Source organism: Macrobrachium rosenbergii, chromosome 11 (assembly GCF_040412425.1).
Source record: "Macrobrachium rosenbergii isolate ZJJX-2024 chromosome 11, ASM4041242v1, whole genome shotgun sequence".
Taxonomy (NCBI): Eukaryota; Metazoa; Arthropoda; class Malacostraca; order Decapoda; family Palaemonidae; genus Macrobrachium; species Macrobrachium rosenbergii.
In genome coordinates this window covers 41,348,117-41,362,661 of record NC_089751.1, presented here as the reverse complement: position 1 = coordinate 41,362,661, position 14,545 = coordinate 41,348,117, and the positions used below count along the sequence as shown (strand labels likewise).

Sequence of the window (14,545 nt, the reverse complement as noted above, 5' to 3'; positions counted from 1 at the left end):
CTGGTCTATTGGCATGTATCACCCTATCTGTTCTAATACCATAGTCCCAGAGGATCTTTGCCTGATAGTGTTCTATCACTCCCTCAGGCTGGTGTTCGTACTACTTAATACTGAAAGCTAGCTGGTGTTTCTTGCACATGCTCCAGTGGAGGGTTTTTGCTACTGAATAATGCCTCTTTTGTACTGGTTCTGTGCAAGCGCTGGACATTCACTTGCTTTGTGGTTTATGGTCCCATCTTTCATATTGCAACTCCTGCATATGGTGAGATGTTATTTCCATCTTATTGTTCTTTGAACATATTTGGTTCTTGGGCCCTGATCTTGTGCTGCTGTTAGCATTCCTCCTGTTTCCTTCTTGAGTTCTCCCCTCTGTACCCATTGCCATGTTTCATTGCTGGCTAGTTCTTTCATCTGTCTCATGTACTGTCCATGCATTGGTTTGCGGTGCCATTCCTCTGTTCTGTTTTTCATTCTCCTGTATCTGTATATTTCTTGGTCTTCATCTACTTTTATCAGTCCTTCTTCCCATGCATTCCTTACTGTTTTCAGATATTGCCGCAGTGCTCTGCTCTCGATGTTGATGCAGTCCTCTATGCTTAGTAGAACTCTCCCTCTTTCCTTTTGTGTTATGTACAGTATGTCTGTATTTGCTCTTGGGTGCAGTGCTTTGTGTATTGTCATGTGTTTCCCAGTTTTCTGGTCTATGCCGCGGAGTTCAGCCTTTGTCCACTCCATTACTCCCGCACTTTCATCATGTTTTTGGCATTGAGTTTTACTTGAGTATCGCCTTAAGTCTCCGCATACATTATTTTCTGATCATATCCTTTGTCTCTTGGTGTTTTATATCCTCTCCTTCTATTATTCCCAGGTATTTGTATCCTGTCTCATCTATGTGTTTGATGCTATTCCCGTCTGGTAGCTTTATCCCTTCAGTCCTTGTCACTCTGCCTTTTTATATGTTGACCAAGGTGCATTTTTCTATTCAAACTCCATCCTGATGTCCCCAGATACAATCCTTACAGTCTGGATTAGGGTATATTTCCTTGATGCTCTTACTCTACAAGTTGATGTCATCCATGAACATCAGATAGTTAATTCTGTTGCCTCCTTTCTTGAGTTGGTATCCAGCATCCATCTTCTGCAGTACCTTTGTCATGGGAATCATGGCTGCTACGGAGAGTAGTGGAGACAGTTGAGTCGCCTTGAAAGATCCCCCTCCTGATGTTAACCTCTGCTAGTCTTATCTCAGACCTTCTAAGTATTCCAGCTGCGCATTGTATTTTTAGGAAGCTGACGGTGTTTTCCTCTGCCCCATATATTTTCAGGCATTCTATTAGCCCACGTGTGTGGTATCATGTCGAAGCCTTTCTTGTAGTCAATCAAAGCCATGCTTAGGTTGGTTCTCTTTCTCTTACTTTTCTTCGTTACCATTTTGTCTATCAGGAGCTGGCCTTTTGTGCCCCTACACTTCCTTCTGCAGCCTTTCTGTTGGTGGAGGATGGTGTATGTATCCTCTAGGTACTTGTATAGCCTTTCATTGATGATACTTGTTAGTAACTTCCACATTATTGGTAGGCAGGTGATAGGCCTGTACTGTAGTTACTTGCTATATTTCCCTTGTTCTTATCTTTCTGTGCTATATTTCCCTGTATCATTGTTAACACTGTAATCAGCCCACTTTTAATAGATGGGAATATTTATGATAGCAGGTTTCAGATAAACCATTGAAAAATTTTGTTAGTGAATTAGAATATAAGAAAAAGTATGTATAAATCTAATAAAGAAAACCAAGTAGGTATAAACACCATAAAATGCCACAACATGTCCAAGAAATGCAAAATTTTTAAAGTACCCTTAATTAAAGATACAACATACATTAGAGATTTTTCTCACTTATACCCTAAAAATACCCAACTGATGCCTTGACCTTTTAATAAATTATATTAACAATAATGCTAAAAACACTTAAATGCAGGATTAAGTAAATAAAAAAGTATGATTACCATTAATTCAAACAATCAACTTTCATGATTTTATCACAGATTTTTCCTTTTAATTCAAAAGACCATCTTTCATATTTTTATGACAGATTTTTCCTTTGTGCATTTGATGTCTGCCAAGTACCTGTAAATTCAACCTCTTCTATTTTTCCCAATTTGCACTTGAATCCCATCTGGTCCAACTTCTCATCCATTCTTTTTCTCCATGACATTCTGGGCCTTCCCACTACCAAGTGTCCTGCACTCTTCCATACATACCATGTCTTTCACATGCTCCCCCTTTCTCATCACATTCTCAAACCATTTCAATTTAGTTTCATTTCAGTCTTCCATATCACTATGCTATTTCCATTTTGTAATATAATATTCCCAGTGCTTTCTAGGCATGAATCTCAAGATTTTGTAGTCACATCTTTTCAGAGACTCTTCAGTTTTATTTTAAGTGCTCATGTTCCTGCTATAAACACAAGCACTTGCCACAAGCTTCACAAATTGTGTCCTACCCACAAAAGGTTGATCTGCTAACTAACAGCAGTAAAATGCTCCCTTTTCTCTATACTAGCCTTATAATCCTATGTGACAACAAGGTAACAGAAATGCTCTATTTCCTCCAAGGTTTGCTACACTCCATTCAAAGCAAAGCAAAATATCTTCAAAACTCAATTCCTAATAACCATTCTATTTGTCATTACAAAAATGATATATACTGTAATCCACTAAAATATTAATTACAACAATGTGCTTCAATAGGTTAAAATGCACGCCAAAACTCCATGCTCGTTAAATAAGGAAAATTTATGTCTAAATTATTAACAAAACAGACAAAAGTCTTTAACTGTAACTATCACATCACACAAAACAGTTTAAAATTAGTTACATAAAAGTCTTCCTATAGGCCATCCTACAACAAAATGAAGGTGAAAAATACTCACTTCAGGAGTTTTATCTGGAGCAATGGCCTGGGCAACAGCAGCTTCAGTTTCTTCTGCCACATTCTCCACATGATTTTTGCTTGGAGTTCGTGACAATACTGTTTGTCGTATGTGCTAAAATGAATGAAGAAAAATGCAGTATGAGACAGGACTGATGAAAAATATTAATCCTAAAATAGTCTGTAGAGGATAACATTTGCTAGTATGTGGCATTATGTGGCATTTTAAAAGAAGGTATTGTATCGTACAAAACAGGGCCTTCCCTTTTATGGGTGAGACCAAGAAGAAATATTTCACAACTAAGTAATCTGTACCCAACCTCTGATTCGCCTTGAAAAACTGTAAGAGTTTTTCATTATAAAAGTAATAAAAATGTTCTAAGAAAATCAGTTTTATAAAAGTTTAATATGAAGTGAGTAATACAGTACAGTATATACTTTTCAAATTGGAGGGAGTATATTCATAACATCAAAGGGGTTAGGAGATTTTGGATAAAATCTTAAGGTTGACATGAACAGAAATTATAAGTTTATAATAAGATAATGTCCAGTTTTTGAAGTGTAGTTCATTATAAACTCCCACAACACTAACTTCTAAGCTTGTACTTTCTCAAGAAACACCCAGCACCACATTAGAATACCAAAAATAACTCCCTGGGGCATTATTTACTTACTTTCAAAAGGACTACATTACAAAACTTTTATCAGTTTACACAAGCACCTTACCTGTTTCAACATGTGTTGGTCCATAGTATGTTTTGCATCATATTGATGGACAGACGGAGGTGCGTGAGGGAGGAACGTTGGAGGGGTGCCTTGTAACATGGGATGCCCAAGAGGTAACGGTGACGAGTGTGTTCTGCTTAGTGGGCGCTGCATGGTACGACTCGGCCGTACCTGAAATTCCGAGTACTGTGATGGAAGGATAAAGTAATCTTTAAGTTTACATTTGAAACAAATGATAAAGTCAGACAAATAAAATTCACTGATCAATACTGGTGAAACAAATAAGTTTGCTGCCTACAATGTAAAATTACCAGACTTTCATTGTAATACATTAAAAAATCACACAGAAGCATAAAAATAAATATAGACAAAATAAATTAAAAGTGTGACAATAAAAAATTTTCATTTTCAAATAAACCTTTTGTACTAAATAAAAAAATTGTGCATAACAAAACTTTAATAAGAAACAGGCTGAATATAGGAATAACTTTAAATTTACCTGTGCATCTGAGGGTATTACAGTGTGTGGATAAATGCCTCCTTGTATGATACCTCCAGGACTAGTGTCCATGGCTGTTACCACCTGCTGTCGACCAATGCTAGAAGCACCCGTACTGTAACCCTCTCCATCTATAACTAGAGAAGGTTCAATAATATTTCTAACAACTTCTCACAGTCAAATATGGAAAGCAAAACAATGTAAAATAAATATGACGTTATCTGATAATTTATGAAATAAAAGGTGGTTTAGCAAGGAGCATATAAATTCTGTCATCACATATATTACACCAACTATTTTCAACTTGAGAGCACTGTACCTGGTAGTGTTGGATAATATGGCAAATTTGATGAGAGTACATGACCAGTGAGTGCCATCCCTAGGTGAGGATTGACTGGTGTGCGCATCTCGGCTTCAGATACTATCGGCAGTTTCATCCCCTCCTGCAATGAAAACAGTCTTATTCTGAAGAATAACAAAAGACACTAGATAACATAACAGGTATACCAGACTACTAATGAAATATGTCTTAACCATAAATTATCTACATAAAGATGCTGTACATTCAGATGTCAATAGCATACTCTTACTCATTTTAATACAGTGTTAAAGACAAAATATAACCAATTCTTCCTTTTCATCACATCAACTTTTAAACAAGTTGCTCTCCCAGAGGGAGCATGTGTAGCTGTAGAACCAACTTAATAAGAAGATGAAGTCTTTTCAAAACGTATATACAGTACTTATTTATAAGAACACAAATGAAAGCATGGCTTGCAAAACAAAGCCAATAAACATGACACGAGAAACAATACGGTGTACTACACTATTAAATACATTGACATAACGTACTTTCAATGGAATTAAAGTACCTGTGCCTTATTTTGCATCATATTTGATTTCATTATGCCCATACTGATATTTACAGTACAGTACCTCTACTTAAAAGATGTAAACAATAAAAAGTGAAAATAACAAGAGTATAATGTACAGTATTCTTACTGTAACTACTGTAACAAAGTAGAGAGAATATCATACAATATTTTAAATAAAATACCTCACATGAAATACAACCATACATGAAAAAAAAATACTATTATTAAGACATATAAACTGAGATCATAATGTTTAGAACCCTCTATAGCTTTCTCAATGCATTAAGTGAAAACATTACTTATCAATATGCATCATAGTATAAAAAAAATATTAACAGTCATCCTAATGTAAAATGTTACTCTGTGAATTCATGTCAGTAAAACCAATACTTCCATTAATATACGCAAGACTAATTAACATTTCCAGAACTGCTGCAAAATATAAGTGTTAAAAAAGCTAACTACGCACATGATATACTTGAAGACTAAAAGTGTATAATATGGCAAAGATTCAGCTCTGGCTGGCTGCCACACTCGTGACAATCTGACAAAACTTTCCCATTCAAGTTTGTCTCTCCTCCTACACCTCAATGCTGAAGTAAAGCCCACATGATGCCTTGGTGGCTGAGATTTGGCTCTTCCCCTTCTTTGTTTTGGCAATGCTTGAGATTAGGCATTTATCCCTCATTCCTATGCAGTATTATTATTAGTGTAGCATTCACCTCATGCAACTAGCTATACTTGAGTTAAATTTCCACAATCATGCTACAATACGTACTTTTTAAGTCAAAAGTTCAAAAGGACAGCAAATGTCAAAAGGACAAACCAAAGAGGTGCACAAGACTCGGATATCATCCAGAGCATTAATTTAATCAAACTTGTTGGCTGAATTTGGTTTTCATGAGCTGACATTACTTTTACCACAAAATAAAATTTGTACAACTGGCTCATCTAGTTTCTTGCTCTTCACCAAGCCATGATATCATTAAAAGTCAATGGAAATAATTTAAACCCTTAATATATTACAACAAAGAGTTCTAATCAAGATTTCAGTGTGCAGTTTTCCCTTCCAAATGAAGTACCAATTACAGTACTTGAATAGCAAATTATTTAGGTAGTTCTTTGATATGTGTCATACTGGACTCGGAAATGTTCATTGTATGTATGATTTATTAGGCTCACTAGTGGATCCAAGGGGGGGGGACCTTGGCATGTACCACCCCCCATGAAAAATAATGACAAAATAATAATAATGAAGACAGATAATAATGAATGAGAAATATAAAAATGGGGAAAAAAATGTAATATACTATATATATATATATATATATATATATATATATATATATATATATATATATATATATATATATATATATATATATATATATATATATATATATATATATATATATATATATATATATATATATATATATATATATATATATATATATATATATATATATATATATATATATATATATATATATATATATATATATATATATATATATATCTTCTTCTTCTTCAGCCAGTCCCTTCTTTTGAAGGACTTTTGATTTGGCTTTGGGGTTAATCGGCTGCCCTGCCTGACATCGCGTATCGGCCCTTTCTTTTTACAGCACTTGTCTAGCGTGTGAGATGTTTGTTATGTTTTTAGAATTGGCAATTTAACATCCATTTGCTTTTAAGCAAACCTATCCGTTGAAAATAACCGATTTACACAAAGTGTCTTCTTGGCGCGGGTTTTGATACATACCTAACAGAGGCGCTCGATAACTGAAAAATCGGTTTTACAGCAACAAGCACCGATACATACCTAACAAAATAACTGAAAAAGTCACCGAAAATCACCAATTTTCGGTTATCATCACACCCTCAGAACAGGAACCACGCTGATAACTGGGGACTGCCTGTATGTATAATATATATATATATATATATATATATATATATATATATATATATATATATATATATATATATATATATATATATATATATATATATATATATATATATATATATATATACACACACACACACACACATATATATATATATATATATATATATATATATATATATATATATATATATATATATATATATATATATATATATATATCCCCAATATGAAGTGATCTACAATATGGCCCACTGTGGTCCAAATGGTTTAACAGAAATTTTGCTTGCGTTTTAACCATTTTGTAAGGTGTTAGATGCCAAGGGGCTGTTGGTTGATTTGGAAAGAAGAAACCAATCAGGATTGGGCCTAAGCTTTAGAGACAGGGCCAAGGGATACCAATATAACAAATATCAAGCAGTCCAAGTGGGGTAATGTAGTGAGGTGGTTGTGCGTGCGTGTGTGCACACATTTGAATGCCATCCCGTCCGTCCATTTTCTTAGTGTAATTATTAATTTAACTATTTCTAGTAAGCAGGGGCCTGTGTTAATTTTAATAATATAAGTATAAAACTAATGTCTGAGTACAGTATCATATTTATACCCCCACTCTGGTACTCTTAAGAACCCCTATATGACTCAGGTCAATTCTGGTGTCAGGTGTGGTGTCCCTAGTGATTAAACGTGTAGTTATAAAAATTTATAAGTCCCTAGTGATTAAATAAAAGTGAACAAAAAATGCAAACTAGAAGAAAAACTGTTAAGCTTGCCTAAATCACACTTTAAAACATTACATTATATGTAACATACTCCTGAGATGTCAAATTTTGAAGCATTCTTTTATCATAAAGGGCACTGTAAAGCGAGGACCTCTGTGATTTGCTGCTGTTTTTTTTTTTTTTTTTTTTTTTTTCTCCATGCCTCTATTCAACTTTACTTGTGTCTGTCTGTCTATCGTCAAATCTTGTAACTCAATTTTGGACTTGAAATTTTGCATGGTTACTCAATCCTGGTGACAATACAAACTTACATAGTCAGTAGGTCAACAGTGACCTCTAATGGCCCTACAGTGACCTCTCCCAGTATCTCAGGATTTGTATGAAACTCTTCGGATTTTTCACTTCTTTGAATTGGTAGATACTATCTTCTATATAACCCTTCCCTCCCCTCCCCAGAACACAATCAAGTGTTAATTTAGCTGTTTCATCCCCTCCCCTTCCCTCTTCCATCCACTTCCCCCACCCTTCTCCTCCCCCTTCCAAAGCACAGATCAAGTGTTCATTTAGCTGTGTCTTCCCCTCCCCTTCCCTCTTCCATCCCCCTCCGCCTTCCCCTCCCCTCCCCTTCTGGTGGTGCATACCATCAAGTGTTAATTTAGCTGTGACCTCCCCCCTCTCCCCTTCCCTCTTCCATCCCTCTCCCCTTCCCTCTCCCTCTCCCTCTCCTTTCTGAAGCACACGATCAAGTGTTAATTTAGCTGTGTCCTCCCCCTCCCCTTCCGGAGCACAGAACAAGTATTAATTTAGCTGTGCCCTTCCCTCCCTCTCCCTCTTCCATCCCCTTCCTCTCCCTTCAACCTCCCTCTTCCAGAGCAGCGACCAAATGTCAATTTAGTTGTGTCCTCCTCCTCCCCTTCCCTCTTCCATCCCTCTCCCTTCCCCCTCCCCATTCCGGAGCACACAAGCAAGTGTCAGTCTAGCTATGTCCTCCCATCCCCTTCCTCTTTCATCCTCTCCACTTCCACGTTCCCTCCCCTTTCCTCTTCCCCCTCCCCCACCCCTCCTCTACCCCTTCCTCCTCCATCCCTTTCCCTTTCCTCCTCTTCCCTCTTCCATCCTGCTCCCCCTCCTCTCCCATTTCCCTTCCATTCACCTTCCTACCCTCCATGCCCCTTCCCTCCCTGTAAACAGATATCAGTTTCATTAAATACAATCACAAATCGGTTACAATTTCTGTCAAAATAGTTTTTACAGAAATTGTAACCAATTTATGTAAGTATAAAATAAAAAATATAAAGAAATTTTATTGACATGCATTTATTAAAATGCATTAAAAAGTAAAAAAATAATTTTTTGAGACACGAGGATTTCCTTACAATTAATCATGTCTACAAAAATAAAAGCATGGGACTCAAACATGGAAGGAAATGCTGCAAGAAAAGAAATAGATTTTTTATTTCTTGTAGCAATTCCTTCCATGTTTGGGGTCCATGCTTTTATTTTTGTAAACATGATTAGTTGTAAGAAAATCCTGGCGCATCTCAAAAAATTATTTTTTACTTTTTAGTGCATTTTAATAAAAACATGTCTATAAATTTTATATTTTTTATTTTATTTACACATGCATTCTGTCAGTGGGTGTATTTAAAGATTCTCAATTTCATAAAAAAAGGGTGGCAAGAAAATTAAGACTATTAGTAAATGTCCCACATATAACTGACACAGGAGGCAACACTATATATATATATATATATATATATATATATATATATATATATATATATATATATATATATATTATATATATATATATATATATATATATATATATATATATATATATATATATACATACATACATACAGTATATATATATATATATATATATATATATATATATATATATATATATATATATATATATATATATATATATATATATACATACATACATACATACAGTATATATATATATATATATATATATATATATATATATATATATATATATATATATATATATATATATATATATATATATATATATATATATATATATATACACATACATACAGTATGTATGTATATATATATATATATATATATATATATATATATATATATATATATATATATATATATATATATATATATATATATATATATATACATACATACAGTATGTATGTATATATATATATATATATATATATATATATATATATATATATATATATATATATATATATACATATATACACACATATACAGTGCAGTATGCATGTCTGTGTGTGTGTATTATGTATGTATACTGTTTTGTACCTTAAAATAATGATCCTACATTTAAAACTAATCTAGGCCTGTGACAGGATGATGACAAATAGTCTGGCATTTGTGACGTCACACATGAGCAGTGACATCCATATAATTAACTCCAAATGTCTGTTTCGGCAGATGTCACTACACAGGAATCATTCAGGTATGCTGTCCTTGTATTGGCTCTACATCAGAAACCCTTAAGCCTAAAAGGTGCCATTTTATTTACACCATATTTGGTCCATTTTCTAGTCTTTTATTTGTCAGCATTTCATTTTTAGTTTTCTGTAAAAAACTATTGTGCTGGCTTCGTCTGTCTGTCCGCCCTCAGATCTTAAAAGCTACTGAGGCTAGAAGGCTACAAATTGGTATGTTCATCATCCACCTTCCAATCATTAAACATACCAACTTGCAGCCCTCTAGCCTCAGTAGTTTTTATTTTATTTAAGGTTAAAGTTAGCCATAATCGTGCTTCTGGCAGTGATATAGGATAGGCCACCACCGGCCCGTGGTTAAAGTTTCATACAGCATTATTCTGAGACCACCGACAGATAGATCTGTTTTCGGTGGCCCTGATTATACACTGTACAGAAATCTCGATTGCGCCGCAGAAACTTTGGCACATTTTTTACTTGTTTCATGTTATCCATACACTGCAAGGATATGTCGTATTTAATGTCAATCTTCACATCAACCACATTTCAAATATCTCCCATTCCTTCCAAGGTTGGACACATGAATAGAACTCCATACAACTCTACATTATTTCTGATTAAATGAAAATGTGAAGTGTACAGTGTGCCTTTAGATACTAATCTCTGCCTAACACGCAAAAATTGAGGATTACCAAACTGGTGTATCTCGTAACAAAGAGGATTCCAAAAGTTAGCAAAAGGAAAAATAATCTACTTGATACAGTAGGATGGCCTATCAGCACCAAGTTCATCTCCCTACACTCACTTACCCTGACGTGTGTGCTCATGTGGGCAGAACTTTTTAAAATCTTTATAAAATGGCGACTACAGTTTCGTGTTCACGAAAAGTTGCCATAAAAACACAATAAAAGTATATTGTGTATCAGGGGACATTGAAATAATGTAATGCTCTACATAACGGATTTTGTTTCTATTAAAATTTAATTACCAATTAAAAAAAGTCAGCCAACTGTCATTTAGTTACTAGATGGCCACGACAAGCAGTAAATTTTTGGGATTCGTTATGTAAAAGATCAAAGTCTAATCCAAAATATCTTTTCCTTACTGTTAAAAGAACAATCTACTCATTAAATGTTTACTTGAACTGAAAAGAATTAGGGAGATGACACTACAAGTCAGGAGCAATAAGTGCATATACAAGATTTAGGTAAACTAGGAGGACAAAAAATAGTCACTTTACTAAAGAAGAGGATTGACAGACGTAAATTAATTGAATAAAAGGCATTTTCTACAATAAATACAGCTTCACCTTTCGAAATCATCACCCACTCCTTGGAAATGCATATAGTCAGCGTTCCCTTTGGAGCACTTGGAGGTGAGTGTAAAAATAATGTGGAAAATGTACCAAATACTAAGGCAAGGAATTCTAAACTGTGTTTGTTTTCTATTACTTCTTTCATTACACTTGCTTTGTATTTTTTCATAAAAGGTTTCCTTTCTCTTTGTTCCTCCAATTAGTGTCAAGAGGCTTACAGGCACTTTCAGATATATAAATTTTCCCTAAATAAATGGGAAGGGTTTCAGTTCTCCAACATTCTTAGGACGTCTACGAGTCCAACTGGGAGTGGCATATCACAAACATGAAACACTGCAGTGTGGTTTTTGCACCAAAAATCAAAACTCCCCTATTAAAATTTACACTGTGGAATTTTCAAGCTATAAAATGATACTGTTGTAGCAGTCTTGACATCATTCAGTATAGTTTCTCCAAGAAAAATAGAGTATGTTTACAGAGTGCAACATTTAATATTAAACAAAATGACTAACTATTTTCCATAAGCAGATGACATCACTCCTTTATTAATGACATTTATGTTAATAAAATTAAGCTAACAAATTCAATATTATTTCTTATAGATGAAAAGAACTCAGATGAAAATTATAAAACGAGCAGAAATTTTACTCCATCCCAGTCACAAGAAAGACCATTTATTTATGTCTGTGTATCTGCAATGAAACAGTTACCCTACCACATGCTTTGTAATGGAACTTCACAGGACTATGTGAACAATGAAGTTGGCAAAAAGTTCCTATGTATTTTAATATCAAAGTTTTTGGATAAAGACGCAATAACCCATTAAATTCTCTTAGCACATCATGCAAAACTGTAAAAACAATTTGAACCCAAGTCTGTGACTGATTAAATCTTCATTAGCATCGGAATGACGCGCCGGTCTTACATACTAATCCCCAGAATTTCTGCTTGTACTGCCATGCTTGCTCCTGCAACCTTAACGACATGTACTCATCTGTTTACAACTAACATTCACATATACAACTGTACTACTCACGGGTTGTGTGGAATGTGGGGGACGGCCAAGAGAGATGTTGGGCAGCGATGGTGAGGAGTAGAGAGTGAGGTCCGAACAGGAGCCTTGACCACCACCACCCAAAGCCCCATAAGGAGAGCCACCACCTTCTTCATGAATGGGTGTCGACCCTGAGGAAGACCTCGATGCCGGCAGTCCATTTGGAGGTGAACTCTGTCCGCTATCTGGCGTCGATCCACTCTCCACTAAAACATGCGGAAAAATCAGTTGAAACTTGTATGACCAGAAATTGCACTTTGCTTTGGTGTTTAAGCACTACAGAATAGTCTTCAATGCAACTGCTACACACACAGAATCTTAAAATTAAAAAGAATCTTAAAATTAAGATAAAAATATAAATGGACGATGAGCAAGAAGTACAGTTCTGCTCTTCCACTTCACCTATTACTCTCGGGTAGAGGATAACAACAAGAACCAATTACAATCTACAAGAGTGAACACGAAAGCATAATTATGCAATGTCTGTGAGGAAGACAAACTATAGAGAACCAACGGAACAGTAACCATCAGTTTACCTAAGATTTCAAAAGCCTCTGGATCATGCAAATTATCTTTCACAAATACCACGTAGCTTTGGTTTTGTTTAAATACACATCAGTGGCAATACCACTAAAAGAGAAAATTCTGGATCCAAGTTATATGCTCTAATGCACGCTACAATCTAATCTGTGTTCCCGAAACAAAGTGAATCTTTATAAAGCAAACAATCCATTCATTGGTTATTGCACTGTGCTGCTATTATACAGACAAAACTGAAAACACGCGCCAAAAACAAAACCACCTTGCCTGAGATAATAAATGAAATAGAGATGATTCAGTTATGTAATTTTCAACAATGGTAACCAAAAGACATTAAATACAGGAGATTCGGCAGTACGGTATATGTTTTTTAACATTTTTAATTGAAAGGCAAAAAGTAATTATTAAGCTGTGAATAATGGATAACGTGATCTTTTTCAATATTCGAAATGTTCTATACCAATGAGTAATACATTTCCACCAAAAACTGTAGTACGTCACAATGGTGAACACTAAACAGTAAAATATGCCGTACTAAAAAAAAGTCAGTGGTTATGTAAATGGGAAGTTGCTGGACAAAGTTTTCTATTTTACATCTAGTACATACGCATCGAACTGAAAAATAATGAGACTTCAGTCAGCCACCATATCCACACGCTTACTTGCTTAGGGCAAAAAGTTACAACAATATTATACAGTATGTTACACTTATCACAAGGTCAATGTATTATCAGCATGGGTTTCCATAGAAAAATTTGTTATATGCGATAAACCTACTTACTCCCCGATTTCCATCAATTTAGAGCCAAAGGATGAAGAAAAAATCGAATAACAGGAATCACAATGGGAGAGTATTCAAGTATGGTCAAATAAATTACAATTTAACATCTAATACTTTCTAGCTGGACATAATGATAACGTAGGTTGATGGAGGTTTAAGAATTTTACGTACCTAGTTTAATATTTCCGTTCAGATAAAAAAAACCACTGCTATAATAAGAATACGATAAAGCTCCCAACTTCAGGGATAAAACAGTAACTGACACTTCTGTAAAAACGTGAAAACCCAAGAGCATATTTACAATACACTAAGCATTACAGTACACTATTTTAAAATGGGAATGAACAATTTTATATTTAATTTTTCAATTTGAAAGAAATAAAGACATGATTTACTGAAACAAAAATGAAGAGAACCTCAACTGTATTATAAAATACAGTCCTACAACCAGACACACAAATGAAAATGTTGGATAGCAACTTATCGCTACCACTACCTTAACTTGGACTGATAAACCTGAGCTCAGTTACATCCAAAAGCATCAAGCTTTGCTTAAGCCCAAGGCTAAAGCTCTGCTAAAGCCCTTGGACTAAAGCTCTGCTGTAGCTTCAAGACTAAAAAGCTCTGCTGAAGCGCTGGGGCTTCAGCATTTCTAGAGCCGAGAGGCTGAAGCTTTGCTAAAGCCCTAGGCTCACAGCCTCCCTACCTGTGTATGTTTGGCGTCT

The 14,545-nt window shown here is 34.8% G+C and overlaps 1 protein-coding gene across 26 annotated transcripts in view; it reads right to left on the bottom strand.

Annotated features, from left to right (window-relative positions):
• Window positions 1-14,545, bottom strand: part of HDAC4 (histone deacetylase 4) — a 441,670-nt gene that overhangs the window by 30,078 nt on the left and 397,047 nt on the right. For 15 of the 26 annotated variants that reach the window (XM_067111665.1, XM_067111668.1, XM_067111669.1 and 12 more), the window contains 6 exons: window positions 14,527-14,545; window positions 12,482-12,705; window positions 4,476-4,599; window positions 4,157-4,293; window positions 3,658-3,843; window positions 2,933-3,046 (listed from right to left, as the gene is read on the bottom strand). The exon at window positions 14,527-14,545 is cut by the window's right edge and continues 110 nt beyond it. In XM_067111665.1, the coding sequence (XP_066967766.1) occupies window positions 2,933-3,046; window positions 3,658-3,843; window positions 4,157-4,293; window positions 4,476-4,599; window positions 12,482-12,705; window positions 14,527-14,545 (804 nt within the window). The remainder of the gene's footprint in view (window positions 1-2,932; window positions 3,047-3,657; window positions 3,844-4,156; window positions 4,294-4,475; window positions 4,600-12,481; window positions 12,706-14,526) is intronic. The other 11 variants (XM_067111678.1, XM_067111673.1, XM_067111672.1 and 8 more) reach the window with 2 other exon arrangements.